The 24,966-nt window shown below is 40.2% G+C and overlaps 1 protein-coding gene across 7 annotated transcripts in view; it reads left to right on the forward strand.

Moving 5' to 3' along the window:
* SMOC2 (SPARC related modular calcium binding 2) overlaps window positions 1-24,966 on the forward strand; it is a 149,533-nt gene that overhangs the window by 105,728 nt on the left and 18,839 nt on the right. For all 7 annotated transcript variants that reach the window (XM_054821699.1, XM_054821700.1, XM_054821701.1 and 4 more), the window contains exon 9: window positions 1,168-1,250. In XM_054821699.1, the coding sequence (XP_054677674.1) occupies window positions 1,168-1,250 (83 nt within the window). The remainder of the gene's footprint in view (window positions 1-1,167; window positions 1,251-24,966) is intronic.

The raw sequence follows: 24,966 nt of genomic DNA on the forward strand, positions 1-24,966 counted from the left end.
GTAAATGTCATTTTTGAGAACTCTAGAATAGGAGAATTTCAAAGAAAGAAAAGCAGTTATATAAAACATGAAATAACCTGGATTCAATGAACAGGTATGTATGTGCAACACATGTATGTGGACACGAGTCATATTACTAACTGTTTTTAACTGGGAATTGAAACTTTCTCTGAAATGCTGCACACTAAATTCTGCAACTGCAAGCTACTTTAGGAGAATGAGAAAGTAACATTTCTCAGAAAGAGATTCTGTCAAGCTGAGTGAAAAACCACCATGCATCAATAGTGGCACTGTAAGAAAAAAGACCAGATTCAGCAGCAGATGCTCCCATGCCTCCCAGCCTTGCATAAAAGATGTTGCTAGTGGTGTTGCATAAGTCAATGTTTGTTAGAAGTACACATAGCACAGAGTTTCTTCTTACCAGCTGGACTAACAAAGTGGCTTTAAGTAAACTTGGAAAGCATAGAGGAACCAGAATATGCCAGTAGCAGGTGGAGATTCAGTCTTTTTCCCAATCCATTTCAAGCTGTTCCGGCCCAATTCCCTTCCTTCTAGAAACCCTGTCAGTTCTTCGCTCTTCAAAATGTTAGCCGTTCGTGGCTAGCCCTTCTTATGTGAACTAACTTTTTTTTTTGAGAGCATACAGTAGCATATGGTTTTAGAGCTGCAGCAGCAACTCACTATAGTACCTGCCATACTGTGATTTTGAAATTGCTTCTCTGGTGTTTCCCAACATGAATACCGTGTCAGATTGCAGAATTTGTCATATTGTTTATGGCTTTTTGATTTGGTAAGTAGGAGGAGAGTCTGACTTTGGTTTTGTATTTTTGGTGGGTTTTTTCTTAATTATTTTTTATTGTGTATTACATTATAGCAATTCCCCACAGTTTTCTCCTCCCTCAGTTTTCCTCCCTGTAGAATGGGCTTTGGAATATCTAATAATTTTTTAGTTTGGTATCAACCACAGGAGAATAAAGATGTGCTGTCTTCTTTGATGTAAGTGGAAAATAGGCAGATGAATTTGCATTGCCCCTTCTGAATGAAAACCAAGCTTATTCCATGAATAAAAGAAGGTACAAGTTTAATTTGGACTACAAAATTGCAGATAAATTAGTTCTAAATCAAATTAACCTTGGCTTTTTAATTCTCTCCCTACTTGTTCTTTAGGTATGAACAACCTAAGTGTGATAATGGTGCCAGAGCTCACCCAACCAAAACAAAGGATTTGTACAAAGGACGCCAGCTTCAAGGTCAGTGAAACAGATAAATTTGGTTTCATGCATTCCAATACTTTGTTTATTCACTGCAATAAATTAGAAAGCAATTTCTTACCCTATATCAAAACAATGTGTCTTTTAGATATCGCTATATTGATTTGCTGCTGACAAGTCTTTGACTTTGAAACAGTGTATGTAAATATGGGTCTTGGGATGTTGTCAGAGAAAGTAAGGCTCATTTTTCTCAGTAGTTTACAGGCAATCACATTTACTTACTGAAATTATTTCTTGCTGTTGTCATACCAGAGAAGTCAGCAAATACGTCCAGAATAACTTGGCCCATACTTCATAATCCTTGTTCTAGCAAGATGCATGGGAATTGGCCTCTATCCTCAAATCAGTCTAAAAAATGTACCATCTACTTACTTTTTTCCAAGAATACCCTTGTCAGTTTATCTCAGAATAATATGACTTTGTTCTTCTTTGCTGTAGGAGCAAATCTTGGTGTTTATTAGATTTTTCTTTTTTTTTCACACTTTTTATAAGGGTGTGAGAGATCTTATCTCTGAATAGTTGAGCTACACCAAAGTCAGTAGACTTTCTTCATTTTTTAAATGGCCTTTTAGTATGTTTGAATAACTCGAGGTGTAGCAGGGTTAGTGATATTGCACATGTTATGAGGGAATTATGAATCACTTTCACCTATTGTAAAGAACCAGAAACAAGCAAATAATGTGGGCAGATTTTTTTGTGTCATGAAAAATATTTCAGTTTATCCACCCAGAGAAACATCTAGACAATAGTTCTGAACTAAACACGCCCATTGCTGTTGAAATGCATATTGAATGAAGCATGCATTAATATTCTCTGTCATGAAACAAATTTAATTACAAGGTATAATAAAAAAAGAAGTAAGAAATACGAATAATATGTTATTATACCATATATAATTATATGTTGTGTTCTACATAGAAAGAAGTCAGTGATAGGATTAACTGTAAGCCATCCAATTATTGTGGCTGTAAAAATGGTGTGTGACCCAAAACCATATCTAGCTACGTGTGGTGGGACAGACAGACAGCAACAGGACAGAGAAGGCAGACAAGGAAACATTCATGCCATTTTAGATAGCCCTATTATTTTTTGTGGATTTTATCTAGAACCATTCTGGTCATGTGTGTTTGGGAAAATGGATACGCAGAAGTTAGCTAGCACTAATGTGTCAGGGAAAGCAGCTACCTTCTGAGAGAAGGCAGCTAGCATTTGCTTCATGTAGACAAACAAGATGAAGTCCGGATGTGATACTGTTCCTCTGAGACCATGAGGAAGTGAAACTGCTTTCCTCAGTGACAATTTTGGCACAAGAAAAGTAGATATGAACTACCTTGAATGAATTTCATCTGGGAGCTGTAAAGTGGTTTCCAACTATTAAAGCAGTGAGACAACAGCCTTCTAAAGGACTAGTAATGGGGCAAAAAATCTGGTTACTTTTTTAGGTAGATCTTGATTGCTTTATGAAAGAGACGGTGGGAGACAGGGTTGAATGAATGAAGTACTCCGCATTAAGGCTTATCACTTAAGATGCTGAACATGTATGTCTACTAAGAGATGAAAAGCTGATATACACTGAAATTCACCTTGGAGCATTAATTTCATAGGTCTTACCAAATTATCTCCATTTCTCTTCCTTCACAAAAAAATGGATGGAGCATGCCTGACTTGCAGTTTCGCTATTTAGCTGCTCACAGAGTTCAGCTAGAACGGCATATGCCACTTAAATCCTCAGATATGTGGTAAATACACCTCTGTTGACAGTCAGATTGATGATGTTTATCTGTCATTTTATAGTCAGTACTGTCTTATAGAAGTTACTTACTGCTGTTGTAACTTCAGGGAAGTTAGCAAGTATTTCAGGGATAATTTGGGAAATATTTCGGACCTTATTGCAGCCCTTCAATACTTAAAGAGGGCTTATAAGAAAGATGGGGGCACATTTTTTAGTAGAGCCTGTAGCAATAGGACAAGGGGTAATGGTTTTAAACTAAATGAGGGTAGATTCAGACTAGATACAAGGAAGAAATTTTTTACAATGAGGGTGGTGAAACACTGGAACAGATTGCCCAGAGAGGTGGTAGATGCCCCATGCCTGGAAACGTTCAAGGTCAGGCTGGATGGGGCTCTGATCTAGTTGAAGATGTCCCTGATCATTGCAGGGGGGTTGGACTTAGATGACCTTTTTGACGTTTGTTCAACTCAAACTATTCTATGATATCTTACAATCCTTACTCCATGGAAACCATTGAAAAGTTGGCCATCTTCAACAATTTATTTCAAACAGCACTTGCATAGTTACCGACTTGGATTATTACTTGATTTTGTGTGTGTTTTTTCTGAGTGAAAAGGACTTGCACTTGGAAGAGAGTATACCAGAGCAGAAGCTGAAGAAACAAGTTTTGCACTAAAAGATATCACTTGCTGGTCACTCCTACCTTTTGCTAAAAATTTTGAAGAAGCATTTGCTAGCTGGAATCTTGGAGGATGGGCAGGTGAAGGGTTCTAAGGTTTCACACATCTATTTTTTATCCAAACTGGTAGTGCTTTTATAGAGTACAGGAATAAAGATTTATGTAAAGTGAAGATACTTTGCCAGTGAAACAATTAACAAGAACTTTCTGTGCTGTAAACTTCTACCTGATAAATTCATTTTCATTAAGTTAGAGAATGGTCTTTTGATTTTCTTTTTCTACTTTATGGTATTTTGCATTACGTGAGCTTTAGTCCAACAAACCACTGCAGCAATCTGAGCTCATAATTTTCATAAATTAATATATATGACATGGATTTGCTCTCACATATCTTACATTGCTTAATCTTTGCTTTCTAAATGCTTTAGATTATTTAAAATAAGGCAAATACCAAAATTTCCTAACATTTCTTAAATACTTATGGGTTAGCTAGAAAAACCTCTCCCTTCTACTCTGCAGCAGCATAAAGTAAGTACATGCCTGTAGAAGTAACAAGGAGAAGAGGTTACTTGACAGTTGCACTTGTGTTAAGGTATTTATTTTTCTTTCTCTCTCTTAAGGCTTCCTCTTCTCTCTCTCAGCTAGTCTATTAAATGCCCAAATCCTCAGCTGGCAAGTTTCTCTCTTGTCATAAAAACACTACATCAAGCAAAAATGAATTGAGTTTACTTTAGATAGTTTTTGGAAAAAAGGAGGTTGAAGGCGGATGCTACACAGGTGTGGCTAATTGTTAACAAATAACGTAAAATTGCACAAATGTCTAATACGAGTCAACTTTTTAGTAGAAAGGAACCACTGTTACTCAAAGTTTCTCTATTGTAAGCAGTGTTGCAATAACATGTTTGCATTTGTGTTATGTAAATTTAAATACAGCATCTGATTACTGTGTGGTGTCAGGATTGAATTAAAAAAAATGTAGATTAATTGTGTGCTTACTTTCAAGGAATAATACATTTTTGAAAGGATGGGTTTGCTTGATTTGCAGCTTATACCCACAAAAATGCAGTAGCCCTGGGTGAAACCACTGTGACTGCCTGCCATGTAAAACCAGGAAGATTTAAAAACAATAACTTTACTACTGTGAAGGATCTTAAATAGGATAAAACCCACTGGTACATCCTCAGGTGGATTAAATTGGCATAGTTCTGCAGCTACACTGATTTATACCACCTGAAAATTTGAACCCATTACATGTTAAGCCAAATATTTTTAGCAATAATTTGCAAATAAATCAAGATTCAGTTTTTGGCAAACACTGATATCTTGTTAAGGCAATATTGTAGAAGGTAAGGGCCCCTTGGCGTCTGTGGCAAAATTCCCACTGATTTAAACTGAGCTAAGAATATATCCTTACATCCTAAGGGTAACTTAATATAAAGCATATGAAATTGAAGGCTAATCTAATGTTTGTAAGAACGATCCAAGCCACCTGTATCTGTTAGATTGAGCTGGAAGTTATATAATAATAATTCTTCCCATTAGACTTCTAGTCCCTTTTTTAAAGCCAAAGCATTTTTCTGAGCTTACTTGTGGTTTTGATCCTTCTCAGAAACTAGTTATTCTGAGATAATGAAAATGAACCCAAAATGGAGCCTAGAGAATGTCACATACAGAGGAAACAGAAGGGTTTCTTAGTTTTCTCACGGTCAGTTTTCAAACGTTTGTATTTTGACCTTTTGTTCTCCTCTGTGTTATACAGTAAAATGGAAGCCCTGTGATGAACCGACATATTCTGCAAAGAGTATTGAATGGTTTCTTTCAAACTTTTGATTAACTGGTGTGTTAAACAGAAATTCAGATTTCTACATAAGCTGGTCAAGAGCATTTCAGGGGTATAGAGTATAGCATGAAGGCTAGTTAAGTTAAACCTATATTATGATGGAAGGAAGTGTAGGTGTCCCCGCATTTTCCTAAAATCATGAGTGGTGATAGGTGAAAATCAGCCAAGCTGAAGAAATATCAGTTCATGGAACTGTATTTTTTCCAGGCTGGGTCTATGGGTGAAGGTATTATCAGACATTATATTCAGCATGCACCCTCAATAGAGGTATATTTATTTATAAATTGTATAGATGTACTACTGTACTAATATGCTAAGTACATTGTAAACCATACCCAAATATAGACATTAAAAAGGATAAAATAAAGCTGAAATAAAAACTTTAAACATTTTATTAATAGTACAAAATTTTCTTCCTGCACTCCAATTGATTGTCTTGTGCCCCCCACTGGGGTATATAAGCCCCACTTTGGAGACCAGTGTCTTTGACTGTGGATAAGCTACCTGTTCATAAAGCTAGTCTTGCCTGTGCTATAAACAACCTGGAAGAAAAGGACTTGGATATGTAAGAGAGCAAGACATGATAGTATATTGAGACAGTGCCAGACCACTCAGCTAATTTCTCTCAAGGGCAAATCTTTTTCTTATTTAAAAAGTATGCATCGAATGCAAGAAGGCTCTGTTTCAGGCTCCGCTGTGTGTGAGGGCTGGATAAACTTTGGATAATCCTTTATATAGTTTAAGATTTTTGTATTATTACTTAACCTGGGAATTTGTCTGTTTTTCCTGTTATAATTTTCATTACCAAGACCTGAAATTTGAAAAGAAAGTGGAAAATTTTGAAAACTGTTGTGGGAAATGTGATTTTACTCACACAACATTCTTTAATCCAAATGAGTAAAAGGCACACAAGCTTGAGAGAGGGACACAATGTCCAGTTGGATTTTCAGACTTTACTGGGTTTCTATAGTTTTGTGGCTTTAAATCAGACCATTATTTTTGTTTACATTTCATTCTGGTTTCTTTAAGTTTCTCTTTTCTTTAGTACAGTATGTTTTTTGAAGTTCCTATGCTTGTGATACTTCCTCTCATACAAAAGGATAATTCGGCGGGGGAAACTGTAGTTTGGAAAGGACAGTGCCTTATAAACTGTAACAATAATATAATCCACTGACTTGGGTAAATCATAGAATCATCATAGAATGGTTTGGGTTGGAAAGGACATCAAAGATCATCTAGTTCCAACTCCCTTGCAATAGGCAGGGACACCCTCCACTAGCCCAGGTTGCTCAAAGCCCCATCCAACCTGGCCTTGAACACTGCCAGGGAGGGGGCAGCCACAACTTCTCTCCTGTGTCACAACTTCTCTTCCAGTGCCTCACCACCCTCACAGGGAAGAATTTCTTCCTTATATCTAATCTAAATCTACCCTCTTTCAGTTTAAAACCCTTACCCCTTGTCCTATCACTACATGCCCTTGTAAACAGTCCCTCTCCAGCTTCCTTGTAGGCCCCTTCAGGTACGGGAAGGCTGCTGTAAGGTCTCCCTGGAGCTTCTCATAGAAGAGGTGCTCCGGACCTCTGATCATCTTCGTGGCCCTTCTCTGGACTCGCTCCAACAGCTCCGTGACCTTCTTCTGTTGCGGGCCCCAGAGCTGGACGCAGTACTCCAGGTGGGGTCCCACGAGAGAGGAGTAGAGGGAGAGAATCACCTCCCTCAACCAGCTGGTCACGCTTCTTTTGATGCAGCCCAGGATATGGTTGGCTTTCTGGGCTACAAGTGCACATTGCCGGCTCATGTTAAGCTTCTTGTCCACCAACACCCCCAAGTCCTTCTCCTCAGGGCTGCTTTCAATCCATTCCTGCCCCGCCTGTAGTTGTGCTTGGGATTGCCCCGACCCATGTGCAGGACCTCGCACTTGGCCTTGTTGAACTTCATGAGGTTTGCACAGACCAACCTCTCAAGCCTGTCAAGGTCCCTCTGGATGGCATCCCTTCCCTCCAGCGTGTCGAACACACCACACAGCTTGGTGTCGTCAGCAAACTTGCTGAGGGTGCACTTGATCCCACTGTCCATATTGCTGACAAAGATGTTTGACAGCGCCAGTTCCAATACTGACCCCTGAGGAACACCACTCATCACTAGTCTCCACTTGAATATCAAGTCATTGACTGCAACTCTTTAAGTGCAACCATCCAGCCAATTCCTTATCCACCAAGTGATCCATCCCTCAAGTCCATGTCTCTCTAATTTAGACACAAGGATGTCGTGCGGGCAGTGTCAAATGCTTTGCACAAGTCCAGGTAGGTGATGTCAGTTGCTCTTCTCTTATCTACCAACGCTGTAAGCCCATCATAGAAGGAGACTAAATTTGTCGTGCATGATTTGCCCCTAGTGAAGCCATGTTGGCTGTCACCAATCACCTCTGTACTTTCCACGTGCCTTAGCGCAGCTTCCAGGAGAATCTGCTCTATGATCTTGCTGGGCACACAGGTGGGACTGACTGGCCTGTAGTTCCCCATGTCCTCCTTTTCTTCCTTTTTAAAAATGGGTGTTTTGTTTCCCCTTTTTCAGTCAGTGAGAACTTCACCGGACTGCTACAACTTCTTGAATGTGATGGATAGTGGCTTAGCAGCTTCACTCACCAGTTCCCTCAGTACCCACGGATGCATCTCATCAGGTCCCATGAACTTGTCCACCTTCAGGTTGCTTAGATGGTCTTGAACCAGATCTTCTTCTACAGTGGGTGGTTCTTCATTCTCCTGGTGCCTGCCTTTGCCTTCTGCAACTTGGGCGGTGTGGCTAGAGCACTTGTCGCTGAAGACTGAGGCAAAGAAGTCATTGAGTACCTCAGCCTTCTCCATATCCATATCCTGGGTAACCAGGTCTCCCATTTCCTTCTGGAGAAGGCCCACATTTTCCCTAGTCTTCCTTGTATCACTGACGTACCTATAGAAGCTTTTTTTGTTGCCCTTGATGTCCCTGGACAAATTTAATTCTATCAGGTCTATAGCTTTCCTAACCTGATTCCTGGCTGCTCCAACAGTTTCTCTGTGTTCTTCCCAGGCTACCTGCCCTTGCTTCCACCCTCTGTAGGGTTCCTTTTTGTGTGTGAGTTTGTCCAGGAGCTCCTTGTTCATCCATGCAGGCCTGCTGGTGTTTTTGTCTGCTTCCTCTTGGCTGGGATGCATTGCTCCTGAGCTGGAGGAGGTGATCCTTGAATACTAACCAGCTGTCTTGGGTCCTTCTTCCTCTGCAGATTCGGTAAGTCCATCTGCTAGAAGTCCTGAAAGTCTCCCTTTTCTTTTTTCTCAAAATAGCATAGCTCTTCACTGCTGGTTATTTTCTTTTCCTGAGATGTTGATCTCAGTTAGCCCAGCTGGAATCCAGTAGAATGCACCAATTGCATTGAAATTACTGTAGATTGCTACTGGTGAAATAAGATCAGCATTTCACTCTTGTTTTTATCCTTCCTGGCAATCCTGCAGCTCTCTGAAAAGCCTCACTTCAGATGCTTCTCATTACAATTTTTGATCCTGGAGCATTTCTCCAAAAGATGAGTATTTTGCAGTTTTGATAGCTGAGTTAATAAACATCTGAAAGGTTTCCATTTTTGATGTCTGGAGTTTATTCAGTGACACAAGAAGGATCTGAATTAGAACAGTTGACAACTTTGCTCAGCCTCTCTGAGACAGATTTAGATTTCTCAGTTTGGACAAGAGTATAGACCACTGTCCCCTCCTCCCCACAACCCAAAATCAAAAAACAGTGCTTTCCATCCAGGGCCTAAGCTCTGCTGATCACTGTGTTGGTACTGCGATGGTCTACAGTTTAAGTCAGGCTAAGAATGTTAAAATATTACTTAATTTAAATGTCTTGATGCATGTCCTTTGTATAGTCAAGCAACGTACTTAATAACAAAAAATTAATTTAAAATTCTTCCTTAAATACAGTTGTGTTGAATTACAGGGTTTTTTTTCTGATTTCACAGCCTACTAGTGACTCTGTTCTCAGCTATTCTTTTGTCCTACGGATCTTCATAAGCTTAGTTTAACCTTGGCATTCAAGTAGTTAATATTTTATCCTGAAAATCATGCATGAGAGCTGTTTAACTCATTTGTTTATATCACATTTGTATTAGTTAAGAGAAACAAAAGTATTCTAACTGCCCAATTTTCTTCCTATTGTAATGGGTTTATTTACTGTGTTTCTGATGGGATAATCCAGCAGTGACCCTGAACAGTTTATATTTTGTGGAGCAAAACTCATGATTTAAGTTATGGGCGAATTATGTGTGGATAAGTACAGTTTGCTTTTGGTTGTTGGCAGTGCATTTTCTTTTTCCAAAGTTAAAGAGAAATAATTAGAAATGCTCAAACCACCATGATGCAAGACCCACAGCCAAACAGCCATCATATAAATTGTCTTACTTCAAAAGCATCTTTAAAAAAAAGAAAGTGATAGAGGCTGAACTGCTTTTCCTTCTGAGTTGTATTCCATTATACTTTTACAGTTGTTCCGCTTTTGAGCATGAGCACATCAGATTTCATAAGGTATCAGACTGTTTCTCAGCTGAAATGCTGAGGTACCACCACTCACCTACCTAATCTTGTTTACTGTAGTTTTACATAATTCTTTGCTTTCTCTGTGGAGTTCGGTACCAGCACTGAGTAGAAAATAATTTTACCTTACTACATATTTTTAACATTTGAGTGACTAAAACTTTGCTTGTTTTTAAAAGTATCAATTAAGTAATTGAGTATTTCTGGTCATAATATAGATTATATACATATGCCTGCCTTCCCATGAGATTCAAATTATTAGGTCAATTGGCATGTAACTTTCTCCACTGAGCTGTGATTTAAAAGGATTATATTTTTATGATGTAACTAGCTTTTTGGCTGCATGAGCTAATATTTAAAATATCCCTTTCTGCTGTTGAATCTTTAAGCTCTGAGTTGTCAAACAACTATTTGAAGTTGCTGGCTGTTTTGAATGAGCCTGTAACTATTGCCCTGAGCCCTATACTGCTTTATTTACCAAGAGATACTTGGCAAGAAGGCTCTATACAGAGCAGACCTGGTTAAGTGTTTGAACTACGACCAGGAAATGTTGGTGCAAAGCCGGTCTGAACCTTCACGTCAGTGACGGCAGAACTGAATAGCTGTGTGGCAAGGATGAAGGAGGGGGCCTGCAGGGAGGACAGGAGAGGTGAGGCTCAACAGCGAGTTGCAGAGGAATGCTGGAGGGCCAAGCTTGCTCCTCCTCAGCCCCGTCATGCTGGGAGAAGCAGGGAATGGCTGCTTCCCCTTCCAAAGCAGCAGTTATCTTCTCTAATGTATGGGCCTGCAGGAGGAAGCCTGATATTCCAGTCCTCTGCTCTCCTGAGCAGCTGGATGCCTTCCCAATACCATAGGCTTCACATAGGTTAGTGACAGCTCGGTGAAGGGCCCTTTCCACATGTTACAGTCCACTACAATTATCCCGTGCTGGCAGCTTGAGACAGTGGTGGTGGGGGATGCTAACCGTGCAAAGATGTGCATGTTGAAGAGGAGATCTGCGTGTCCGCAGTGCAGTAAGGTTGATGCCACGCCAGCGTGCTTGATGGTTGGGAAGAGGTGGGTGCACGCAGGGTGCAGGCTGGTATCGCAAGTACTGGCTCAGTTAGGGTGCCCAGTCTGTAACACAAGAGGTTGTTTGAGTATTGAGTAGTGATGGCCTGGGGAGGACGTTGGGCTAAGGCAGTACTTCTGAGTGACTTCTGAGCCACCATCCCTGGAGGAGTTCAAAAACCGTGTAGACATGGCACTTCGGGACATGGTTTAGTAGACATGGTGGTGTTGGGATGATGGTTGGACTGATGATCTCAGAGGTCTTTTCCAACCTTAAAGATTCTATGATTCTATGATTCTCACAACCACATAGGTGTACTGGTCAAACCTCCCTATAAAGAAGGAGGTCCGCAGCAGCACCTCCTGTGTTTCCTGAGGCCACTACAATGGCTTCAGAGCAGCTGAACCTCCAAAGAGGATTCTGTCTCTTTAACCTACAACAGTTTGTTTGGACTTTCGGATTTAGTAGCTTCAATATTATTACCCTATTGTCTGGTGACATGATTATATTGTAGTCTCCCAGCAGGCAGTTTTGCTCTAGAGGAAGGAAGGCCTGTAAGTTATTTTTCACGGCTCTGCAGATCACATTTATTTCCTGCATACCCTCTTCTGTCCATCTCCCCATCCTGTCTTTAATTGCTAATGGTCTGGCCACACTTCTTCGTATTGCTTTATTTTTGCCTCAACTTGTAGTAATTTCTTAACAAAACAATATTTTCCCCCAAACTAAAGCAGAAACACTAATATCTGAAACAAAAAAGAAATGCTCAGAGAAATAACTTAAGAGCTGCTGTAGCTTCCAGTTACGTGTGAATTTGTGTAAAAAAAAAATCCACTTAAAGCATGCGAGCTACTATAAACCACCAGTGAAAGACACAGCTGTCACAGCTAGCAAAAGAGAAAAGTTGGCTAATTAAAGGTGATGCTACTGGCTCAGCAATAGCATTTCATTCATTGCTCTATTTAATATTAACCTATAATTTTATGTTTATTTTAAAGGGCTACATTAGGACTAATAAACACTGACTTCATTTGCTTCTCAGCATTAAAAGAAACACTGGAGGCTATGCCAAAGAATATAAATTCTGTTTCTCACCTCACTTGTTGCTGTCCTCCCTTTCCAGCCAAATCCCTTGTTAAGTAGAGCAGTGTTGCCTGCTGTGCTGCTCTGTGCCATTGGGTCCTGCTCTCAGTGGGAGCTGAGAAAGTGCCTGCAGTGGAACACCTCCAGGGGACACATGCCCAGAAAGGGAGAATGTTCTCCTATGTCTGGCTGGCTTCCCAGGAGGTTGTCACCCCGCAGCTGTGCAGTCACTGTCTCTGCACCAGCACTCTCCAAATGAGTTTCTGATTGCGTTTTTTTGTCTTCTGGGCCAAAGAATGATTAAGTCAGAGAATGCTTTCCCCCAGAAAAGCCTTTCCTAAATCCAAGTGCACAGAAAAGTTCCACTGACCTTCATGACAGTTATCCCATCGAGGGTGTAAATATGTAGACAAATGCTGCCCCCCTGCACTTGAGGATTTGGCCATTGATTCTGATAAAGATGAACCCTTTTCTTCCATCTTTACTAGAGGAAAGAGTTATTTTGGAGTGAATGTATATATACATACACATATATATACACAAAAATACACATGCATAAAAAATATTCGTTTTCTTTCATAAGAAGTAATAAACTAAGTGAAGCATTCATTCTTACCAATTCAATCAAATGGTCATTTTTGTAATATCCAATGGTAGAATAGAGATTTTGATATATAAATATTCCATGAGTTCAGATTCTTCTGCTAAAATTATGTCTCTGTGTCTCATTGGTATCTGGTTTAGATTGAATCTCTTTCTGGAAGAGCCTGTCTCCATTGACTGTAGAGAGAGCAAGTACGACTAACACCAGTGGTTGAATATATTTTGATAACTCAAGTTAAATGACATAGTTCCCACCTTACCTGAGCAGATCATGAAAATGAACAGCTGTGATATTCCACAAGCAGTGCGATACAGCCTGGCTTTGTCTCTCCTGTGGTCAATGGTATTCAGCTGAGATTGGATCATGTAGATATGTTTTTTCTTGCACTGTTCCACTCTGAAGTGCTTTTAGCAGGGAAATAAGTCTGACAATACTAATAGGGTATGAAAGCATCTGTTTGAAAAATGGCATTTTTTCAGATACTCCTTTATCTCACTGAAGTATTTGGAATATTACCCATACTGTGGATGTGAGGTCAGGGGGAGGTGGAGAGGAATGACTAATGGCTCCCTGAAACCAATTTAGTCTAATGAAATCTTAAATTTCATTCTCCTTAAACTAGCACTTCATGTAGACTGCCCAGCCCTGCTTACTGATGACAAGCCCTGAGCCTCTGTGCATGGACTAATGCTCTGTACTTCAAGAGATTTCTGTTGGTCAGCGTTCAGCTGTTCAAAAGCACATAGCATTGAGCCCTCCCTGGGGATACGCAGAGATGCTCTAGAATTGAGAGCTGAGAGCCCTTCCTTTCTACTGAACATTATATTTACTCTCCTTTTATCTTTATTCTTTTTTTCTAATACCAAAAAATGAAGAAGGAAATGAATTTATGTGAAATGTTTTGATGCAGAGATTAGCCTCATCAAAAAATTCGAAAGAAAGTGCAAAACGGTGCATGTTAAACAGCTTTGTTTCTTTTAGCAAGGGCTCTGCAGATATGTGAGTATTAAGGAAATCAGAATACTTATTGTCTTTTAAAAGAAGTCTGAAGTTTACAAAGAAAATACCTCAGACCCTTTTAAAACAGCTGCTTGTAAGTACATGACTATAGATACTGAGGTATTGTCTGTGCCCAGTATAAAATCCTAGCATAAGCAGAGTGAAACTTTGATCACATTGGAACCTAAAAGGGATTAAAATATTTGCCCTCATTGAACAAACTTTGATGCTCTATTAGCTTCAAGAAATGCATTTAAAAAATCTTGAGATAATTTCTGGTACAGTGAAGACATGGGAGAGGTATCTCATAATAACTTGGGGCAACTGGATTGGAGTTCCTGGGTGAGGAGTAGAAAAAACAACACAAGAAGAGGGGAAGATTGATGTAGAATAAACTCAGTGTTTTCTGCTAGAATGCCTGCAATCATTATCATCTCGCAATCTGAAAGACAGCAGTAAAAACTCATATAACTGAACGGAAAAAGCAAAAACCTTGTGGTGTGCCAGGGCTGTAATCATAATGAAAAATGACACCTGAACTTTATCATGACAGTGAGTGGAAGTCACATAATAAGACACTGTTTCCTCTAAGACGCATACTGTGGGGCTTCTCCTTTTTCATCTGATAAACTGAATAAAAACATGCCATTGATTTGTAAGGCTGTTCTCTGCAAAATGGATGTCTTGCTTTGCTGTGTTTTCATACTTGGATACAAGTTCTCCTTGATTATCTGTCAGAAACAGCTTTCATGTTTAATCTGTGGTCAGGGAAAAAGAAATATTTTCATTTCTGAATGAATGTATATCTGCAGCTATATTTTCAAGAGGGAGCAACAATGGTTAGGCATTTATTCTTTGCATTTAGTCACTTGGAGAAGTGTTCCAGTTTTCAAATAAAATGAACACTTAGTTCCCAGTGAATTCAGTGCAATTTTCAGTTCCCAGCAACTTTGAAAATACCTTGTACTGATAAACCACCCTTGTAATTTTGTGTTTTATATCAGTGACTTTTTGAAATCCAGGCAGAGTTATGAGGTTAGGCCTTGTGACAGATGGGGTCCATCTGTCAGAGAAGGGGAAGAGCATCTTCAGTCATAGACTTGCCAAGTTGGTGAAGAGGGCTTTAAACTAAAGTTGCCAGAGGAGGCAAACCTCAATCCATCCCACTCCTACCAGTTTGATGCCAGTGCCAGAAACAGATGCCCAGATCCAGAAGAAGGACACCAGGTCAGCAGGAGAGCACCTGAAGTGCAGCACAAAGGAATTCCAGCCACTCCAGCCAGTCAGTCAGCTTCACTGGGCACCCAACTTAAACGCCTCTAGGCAAACGCACACAGCATGGGGAATGAACAAGAGGAGTTACAGATGTGCGTGCGCCTACAGGGCTATGATCTCATTGGTGTCACGGTGATGCAGTGGGATGGCTCCTATGATTGGAGTGTTGGAATGGAAGAACACAGGCTCTTTAGGAAGGACAGGGAGGGGAGACGAGGAGGGGGTGTTGCTATGTCAATAACCAGCTGGAGTGCATGAAGTTCCACCTGGGGATGGATGAGGAGCCAACTGAGAACTTATGGGTCAGGAGTAAAGGGAGGGCAGGGTCAAGTGACACTACAGTGGGGGTCTGCTACAGGCCACCCGACCAGGAAGACGGAGTGGATGAGGCCCTCTGTAGACAGACAGGAGCAGCCTCACGTTCACAAGCCTTGGTCATCATGGGGGACCTCAATCACCTCAGTATCTGTTGGAGGGACAGCACAGCAGGGGATAAGGAATCCAGGTGATTCCTGGAATGCGTTGATGATAACTTCCTTCTCCAAGTGACAGAAGACCAACAAGGAGAGGTGTCATGATGGACCTTGTTCTCACCAACAAGGAGGGGCTGGTGGGGAATGTGAAGCTCAAGGGCAACCTGGTTGCAGTGACCATGAAATGGTAGAGTTCAAGATCCTCAGGGGAGCAAGGAGGGTGCACAGCAAGCTCACTACCCTGGACTTCAAGAGAGCACACTTTGGCCTTTTCAGGGACCTGCTTGGGAGAGTACCATCAGACAAAGCCCTGGAGGGAAGAGGGGCCCAAGAAAGCTGGTTAGTATTCAAGGATCACCTCCTTCAACCTGAGGAGCAATGCATCCCAGGAAGGAGAAGATCAGGCAAAATGCCAGCAGGCCTGCATGGGTGAACATGGAACTCCTGTACAAATTCAAAGGTGCTGTTTAACATCTTTGTCAGCAATATGGACAGTGGGATCAAGTGCACCCTCAGCAAGTTTGCTGACGACACCAAGCTGTGTGGTGTGTTCGACACGCTGGAGGGAAGGGATGCCATCCAGAGGGACCTTGACAGGCTTGAGAGGTTGGTCTGTGCAAACCTCATGAAGTTCAACAAGGCCAAGTGCGAGGTCCTGCACATGGGTCGGGGCAATCCCAAGCACAACTACAGGCGGGGCAGGAATGGATTGAAAGCAGCCCTGAGGAGAAGGACTTGGGGGTGTTGGTGGACAAGAAGCTTAACATGAGCCGGCAATGTGCACTTGTAGCCCAGAAAGCCAACCATATCCTGGGCTGCATCAAAAGAAGCGTGACCAGCTGGTTGAGGGAGGTGATTCTCTCCCTCTACTCCTCTCTCGTGGGACCCCACCTGGAGTACTGCGTCCAGCTCTGGGGCCCGCAACAGAAGAAGGTCACGGAGCTGTTGGAGCGAGTCCAGAGAAGGGCCACGAAGATGATCAGAGGTCCGGAGCACCTCTTCTATGAGAAGGCTCCAGGGAGACCTTACAGCAGCCTTCCCGTACCTGAAGGGGCCTACAAGGAAGCTGGAGAGGGACTGTTTACAAGGGCATGTAGTGATAGGACAAGGGGTAAGGGTTTTAAACTGAAAGAGGGTAGATTTAGATTAGATATAAGGAAGAAATTCTTCCCTGTGAGGGTGGTGAGGCACTGGAAGAGAAGTTGTGACACAGGAGAGAAGTTGTGGCTGCCCCCTCCCTGGCAGTGTTCAAGGCCAGGTTGGATGGGGCTTTGAGCAACCTGGGCTAGTGGAGGGTGTCCCTGCCTATTGCAAGGGAGTTGGAACTAGATGATCTTTGATGTCCATTCCAACCCAAACTATTCTATGATGATTCTATGAAAAATTAAGCCAGTGCAAGACTTCCCACTTCCTAACATTTTGAGTAAGTTAATGTGTAATACAGAAATAGCATCATTTTTTTGGCTGCTGAGTAATGACTGAAAATGTCAAGCAATGGGGTTAGCTCAGTTGTCAAGGAAAATGAACAAGATGTAGAGAAAATTGTTGATACTCTGATCTCATATCAGTAGGTATATTTTTCTGAAGAAAATATTTTGATTTTAGCCTGCTGCAGTAATCTCTCTGTTCACTTACTCACTTTTGAGAGAAAGGCTGTCTCTGACAATCAAAGAGTATATTTAGTTTTCTAGATACTAGCATGGCTTACCTGGGAAGACCAGTGGAACTGGTCACCAGTGTAAGAGGCAAAATCAGTGGCACGCTCTTACTGAGTTTGGTTTTATTTTAGAAAGTAAAATATCAATATTAAGCAGAGTTTGCAGCTGAGGCTCAAAGGTAATCCCAGGTTATGTCCTCCTAGTCATGCAGGATCAAAGACACGATTGACTATACATGCTATGTCTTGGTAAGGAAGTGCTTCAACCTTGGCGCAGCCACAGATAGAGGATGGCATACCTGCTACTATTAATATGGAGAACCTGGGACCAGAAATGAGCTTGGGAAGTCTCTGTGCTTAGTATAGTTAATTGTTTCTATCACAATAGTTTATAGTTTTATAGTCTCCGATTCCAGTGTTCTGGGCACTGTGCAAACACAGAATAACAAGATGATGCCTGGAAAATTTGCAGTCTAGCTGATTGCAAAGCCACTTGGACAATGGGTGGACAGATGCCATCAGCTGAAGAGGCAGTGAAAGTTCCTGCCAGTTCCTCAAAGTGCTTCAGTCTGCCAACATGTGTCACCTCTGTTTCACACTGGCTGAGTTTAAGCCAGCTGGCTTTCCTCCAGGTCTCTTGTTGCATCAGGTATTTAGGCAGCAGAGAATGCATTTCTCTGGGCTCAGTGAAGAGATGTAGAACAAATATTCTTGTTCACAAAGATGACAGTGTATACAAGACTATCTCAGTGGTTTTCAAATACATGATGTTATTCTTCAGGTTCAATACAATTTGTAGGCCTCCACAACTGAGGGCCCTTGAGGAGGAAATGAAATTACTCCATACAAACATCTGGGAATTCTTTCAAAGGATTCAGAATGCTTCACAAGTTTCAGAAATTTGCTTCTCTATAGCTCAGCAGGAGTGCTACTGTTCATGGATTCCTGATGTTAGCATATGGCAAAAATCCATGAATAATTTTGGGAAATAAATTATTCACAATTTCTGGCCTTTACACTTTTGAAGTTCTTGAATTTGTTTGCTATCTAGAAATGTCTTCTGGTAAACCTCTTGCTCTCTAAGTCATCCACAAGCAATTAATTGTAAATATTCCTAAAATACAATTCATGACCTACTGAACCCTGATCCTGCAAACACTTACCCACATTCTTCTTGTGATTAGTTCCATTAAAATCAAAGGAACCTTTACATGTGGTTGTAAAGTTAAGCCCAGGCATAAGTGTTTGTAGGACGAAGGTTTAGGTTGGTTCTATAACCCTTGATATTTTATGTGCTATGTAGTCTCTGATTGCTAAATGAGATGCAGGCACTCAGAACCAGTGGAAAGTCAGAGTTTTTCAGTCCCAGGGTACTACTCCTGTTCCCTAACTGGAGACTTACAGAATCTATCCTTAGGAGTTTGAATTTTGGGTTCTTTGAGAACATAATCCAGATTTGCTGGTAGTGATCCAACTTGAAATTAGCTTTGGAACACTGTTAAATGCAAAACAAAGGTTATTGAATCAAATTCATTTAAGAATCAGAGTGAATATTCATCGGCTTTTTTTATGACATTCATCACTACAGACCCTTCTGTGCTGTGAACTTTATAATGGGGAAAAGTACCCATAAGCAAAGAGTTCCTATGTTTCGTAGCCATCTACAGTTATAACAGAAAATGTTTACTAGAGCTAATCAGATTTGTTCACAGAAAATAAACCTGGAGTTTGAAAAATTTAGCTAGCACTCTGAAGTGAAAAGCAGAATCTAGGCATAGCTATTGACTTGTGTATTCAACTATGTAGTTAGCTGTATTATATCTACTATATATCTGGTGGTGAAAAGAATAGACTGCATTTTGGATTTAACACATAAATTGCATTTGGTATTCAGTTCTACAGTCTCACTTGCCATTATTCCTATGCGTCTCTCATTTCCAACATTTCAAGCAGGAAGACATCATAAAAAGTCCCATTAGTTGTGTATGTATGTGTATATGTGTGCATCTAAATAATCATCAGTGACTAAAAAGAGTTAGTCCTTCATGTATGCTGGAGAAGTCTATCCCCTTAATTTCAGTTCAGAGAAGTAATATTTAAATAGTCATGAAACAAAATCTCTGAAGCACCGAAAAGAGAAGATTCCTGGTTTTCCATTAAGATATGCAGCACATATTTCCACCCTTGGAAATTTTTCAATATATTTGGTACTTGATCCATTAGGCTTTGAATGCAGAAAGTCAATTTTAAATTATTTAGAGAAGTATTTTATTGGAATTTTTATCTCCCTCTGAGATTATATCTGAATTCACAGTATCAAAGAAAGAGCTGGAAGGATACAAAAATACTGATAATAAAATGTTTTAAAACTCTCTAAAATATTTATGCAAGAGAGTTTTGGATTCTTTTTCCCCCAAATAACATGTGCTTGTACAAGGTTTGTGAAGGTACATTGGAGTCTAGTTTCTACTGATGTTTGTTTGGGGTGATGTGTGCTTGTAATTTCACCATGCAGGAATGATGTGTGTATGATTTCTGTACATTAAAAGCTTTTATATGATAGCTTACACAGCCCTAAATTTAAATCTGCGTTTCTACTAACACGCACATGTGTGCACAGAGATCCTCTTATGCGTCTCAACTCACCCTCCTATGAAAGGGTCTTCAACAGGTTCTGCTTACGAATGTACCGAAGCCAGCTCAATAGACAGTTTTCTCATGTACTGAATTGAACTGAACCCAATCTGTGAGCTGTATCCTATTTCTGCATTTACTTTTGAACTGTTGTGACATCAGAGAAACAAATTACAATTTTCCTTAGCCTCGCTTAAGTTGACTGTACTATTCAAATGTAAGAAAACAGTGGTTTTGCTATCAGAATTTTAAAATTTGTTGGGTTACTTTATTAAGAATAAGAAAAATAAATAAATATATATTATCCAATACTTCCTCTAACATTAGCTGATATCATCCAGTTGATTATAAAGATAACTTCTTGAAAGTAGCTTTGTAATTAACTTAGTAAATAACAGTTTATTGATATGCTTGGCAGTTACTTGCTCTAAAGAAAAATTTTATTTTATTTAATCTGTAAAACTACAGTTCAAATTCTGCCACTAATTCATTGCATTGAATTGAAAATAATCTCAGTGTAACCAATTCTGTTAGGGTTTAAAGTGGTATGAACGACACTGATAACCAGGACAATGGGCCTACGGATCCCTACAAAGAGCTCAGTCTAAAGTGGAGAACTCTATTTTCATTAGTATTTTTATTGCTTTTTATTTCACAGAAGGGAAGAAATAAGCAAGGTTCAGTAGCAAGGGTTTTCAGAGGGTTTCAAGAAGTGTTGGTGTTACAATTCAGGTATCTCTCACAAATACTAACTTTTCCTGGAGAGTGGTGCTGGGAGCTGGAGTGTAGATGTCATGTCTTCTGCTCTCCAAGCATCTGAGTGGAGGTTCACTCCTCTGCTTCTGCTCTCCAACTCTGGAGCAAGGCAGCTTAAATGCCAGACTCTGGAAGGGCTGCAGGAGGTGAGGTTGGGGTGACACCAGCTGTGTGCACCCCTGTGCTGAGATGAGTTGGGACAATCAACTCCTTCCGTGTGTGGCAGAGGCCAGCTTGCTCAGGCATGAGTCTGGGCTGGGGGCGAGATGTGATGAATGAGCTCTTTGTGTCTTTTGCTGTCAGTGAGACCAAGCAGGGGTTTTGAACTATTCCCCTGCCAGAAAAGGGATGAGCTGCTGTGGCCAGCCCACCTTCCCTGTAGGCACATGTGTGTGCCTGCATTGCTTGCATAGAGGTTGTAGTGTGACACATTCCTCCGGGGGAGAAGAGTTACTCTAGGCTTGTGTGGTGAGCTCAACGGCCTCAGGCGATGCCGGGTTCACTGCACATATGATGTGACTCCTTGAGCATGTCCACACTCTCCATTTATCAATGATTTCCATGCATCTTAAAGCTACTGAGTGGTAGGTTACCATGTACAGCACTAGAAATGGCCACATTTTTCACTACTTTGTATCTGCTCTGCGTACTTATCTTTCAGATTTCCCATGCAGGCTTTATTAACAAATTGGAGTCTACTTAAGTATGAGAGAAATTTTAACTTTCCTGCCCTTAAAACTGTGTCTCAACATCTTATCTCTTAGAAAAGCAAGAAGATTGCTTCTGAAAAAATATGATTGATGCATCTTATGCTGTATATATTTCAAAGGACTCGTTTCTGTGTACAGTATGAGGGTTTTTTTCCCCTGGCAAGCCAGGACACTTAGTTAATTAAGAACTTTTGGTAAATATCTCTCTTCCTCCTCAATTGTTTAGTGGAATCCAAGTTTTCCTATCTGCTTGTGCAAAGCATACTTCAGTGTAATGAGAACACCAGCTGGGCTGTAGAGGCTGGGATTATCTAAACTGCTAAACAGCACCTACAGAGAGTTCATGCTCTAGACGTCATTGCCATTGCCATATTGATTTGAACCAAAGTCATGGATAAAAATAATTAATGTTAGATACACAATCCTGATGTCAGATTTTGAAAGGAAGTATGTTTCCATGACTGAACTTAGTCTGGTTCCAACAGAATCAAAGGAAGCTAGTCTCTCTAATAAAAAAAAAAGACTTTGTTTCCTGAATTACTTTAATTTTTACTATTTTTTTCATTTTTTAAATTTACTGAGCTAAGTTTATTTTTTTACAAACACTAAAATGCCAATCTGTTATGAGCTATTTGAAATCATGTTCTTTGTTTTGACTGTCCACTTTCTTTAACACAATACTGATTTCATCCTTTGTCTGCTTTGCTTCTTTTTCCCTTGTTCATGCTTCTTGATTAAAAAGTCAAGGCAAACAGAGCCACAACATCTGTCTCTCACATGTCTACAAAACCATTTCATTAATTCTATGGGCTGTGCAGGTTTTATACATAGCATTTTGTTCACTAGATGTGTTTGTCTATAGGAAAAGTTTAATCCAATAGGCATTACAAAAAATCACTCATTTGAAGGTCCTATAAAAAATCAATTTTTGAGACAGGTATTTTGACCCCTGTATTAACAGGATGCACAGTTCTCTTGGAGCCAAGATCATGGTTCAAGGCATGCATCACACAACCTCATTGCAAACTTGGCATCTAAATCAAGGAAAGAGATTAATGTGCAGTGCAGTGGCTGGACATGTAAAATCCAGGAATCAGGCTTTAATTTACAGTTCCCAGTATAGCTTGGTAAAAAGGAAGGCATGCTGCTGTGGTGCTGGCATTTCCGATGTTTAGAAAAACAGGGCTCACTCTTCATCGCAAGTTGTTTTTACTTTTGAAGTTCATTAATTTCCCTGACATAGGCAGGTGGCTTGGTGAAACCAGGGTTATTTGGGAAAGCAGGACTCTTCTGGGAGAGTAAAAGCTGTATGGTTTATTCTACAGTGAAACCTTGTTTTGTCAAATTCCTCAGCTGCTTGAGCTTTAAGCTTGGAGACCTAGCTAAGCGTTCCGGTGAATGCTTTGTTGTTGCTAGCTCTCGTTCATATCTGGCTGTGGGGTATCTTGCGGGCAGGCTTCACTTGATAGTCGCTTCGTGTGGAAGGCTGTGGGGGAAAGGAGGAATGTGAACAGATACACACTGCTCTGATTCTTTGCAATCCTCTCAAGGAAAGTCGCCCTGGGAAGCAGGTCAGAAAACTCTGGTTTATGTGAGAGGAGAGGCATGCATTTCTTATCATAAAACTATTACCTGAATGAATCTAGTAAACCTGGACTCCTCATCCCAAATCAAACCTGGTTTTCTGGAGGGAGGGTGAAAAATAAACCGCATTAGTTCTTGCTCTAACTGTAATGTTACACCATTTTCTTACTTCAGGAAGATATGGCTGATACATAGAAAGTGACCTTATTGTGGGGTGCAGTGAATGTCTTGATGCTGAACTTTTCCCTCCTTCTACAAAGAATTTCAGAAATTGTTCAACTGTGTGGAAAGAGAAGGGTTACCTTGCATGCCTTATATCTCAGATGGCACTCGTAAGTGGGCCCATTTTCAGTCCTAAGACTAAGGAATACATTCATTTTTGGAAATATTTACAAATGTATTTTATATTAAAGTAAGGATTCATACCCTGCACATAGGCTCAAGTCAAGTTTCCCCTCACAGATTTATTTTCTCAGTTGTTTAGCTTCAGCACTTTCCCTTAGTAACACTTGTAATTTGGAGACAAATAAGAATTAATTGTGTTAATTTGCTTGTAACTAAACCAAAATTTGAACTCCTTTCTTCAACAGCAAGATACATTCCCCAACCCCTCTACCCCCCAGTTGCCTTCTTTGTGTTTTATCTCTGTTTACAGACAAAGCAGAGCGCTGTTACACAGGACAGATAAAGTGAGGACATTCTATACTCATTATATTTTCAGTAGAGGCTGCAGATAAATGCCTGTCATAAAGAAAAGCAATTTATTCTTAAAACGTGCTTTGATAACTAGGCAGTTATATTCTTTTGCAGTGTTTCCTGGTAACCATTTCAAAACACATCAGTGGCATTAATGGAATCTCTCAAATACCTGAGAGATGAAAAGTGATCCTTTTCATGCAGAAAAAACAGAAAACTAAACGTCACTAAAACATTATTGTAAAACTTGAATTTGGAACTCCCATCCTCTCCCCTTGTCTTGATGGATATTTCTATCTTTATACATCCATGAAATTCATAGATCATATTGATTGTGCTCCACCAGATCATAGGCATCAGAATGACCCAAGATATGCTTAATATTACAGACAATCCTAGGCACTTTACTAAGTCATGTCATTGAGCATAAAGTGTGGTGATGTTTTGGAAGGTACTATGTGAGAACCCCGACTTCCCTTTCTGTTTAAAATTTAGACAATTGAATGAAACCTTTTTCATGAAAAGAAAAAAGGCAACTGAAATGAAGCTTGTACTCTGTGTTGTGAATGGAAATATAACTATCAAATTGAGATAGAACCACTGAATTACCCTGTGCTTTCTGTTGCCTCTATGAATGATCTTTCCTTTTTTTTTCGCTCTTTCCCATGATGTCTGAATGTTTGATTCCGTCCAGCTCCCCTATTTTTTCCACTGTGCTCTGAATTCAACTTTATCCCACTGGAAGTTGTATTGTCTATCCTCTTTATGTCTCTTAAGTGGAACATTTCTTTTGAGTAATAGACAAGTTAAACACTCAATTTTAAATGGAATGGATTTACAGTTAGAAAATAAAATTCAACAGACTTAATGAGTTCCTATATCAAACAACAGGCTTCTCTTGTGTATATGCACTGCTGAAAAAAAAATTAAACAGTGGCTTATAGTATGGCAGAATGATAAAGTGCTGCTTAAGCATCAGTTCCCACAACTCTGTTGTTTGGTAAGGCAGAAAGCCTTGAGTCCAAAACATGCAAGGCAGAACACTTTTTTACTGAGAGTTGGACTCTTCAGTGTGAAAAGTGCAGTGGCCTTGATCCAGCAAAGCACTGAAGCCCATGCTTTTCTTTAAGCTCATGAATTCATTTGATCTAGTGAGAGCACTCTATTTGTTGACCACTTGCCAGGCTTTTTGGAAGATGTTGGTTGCATTTCTCTACACCATGCAGGATTAAGCCCTAACTTAAAGAACATGCTGTTCAGTCTGATGCTATTGTTATTTTTCTGAAGAAAATGTTTTAATGTAGCAATAGAAGTGGTTTCTGACACTCTCTTTGTTCTGAAGAATTTGCTCACAACAAAA

The sequence above is a fragment of the Grus americana genome, chromosome 3 (genome assembly GCF_028858705.1).
Source record: "Grus americana isolate bGruAme1 chromosome 3, bGruAme1.mat, whole genome shotgun sequence".
Lineage (NCBI taxonomy): Eukaryota > Metazoa > Chordata > Aves > Gruiformes > Gruidae > Grus > Grus americana.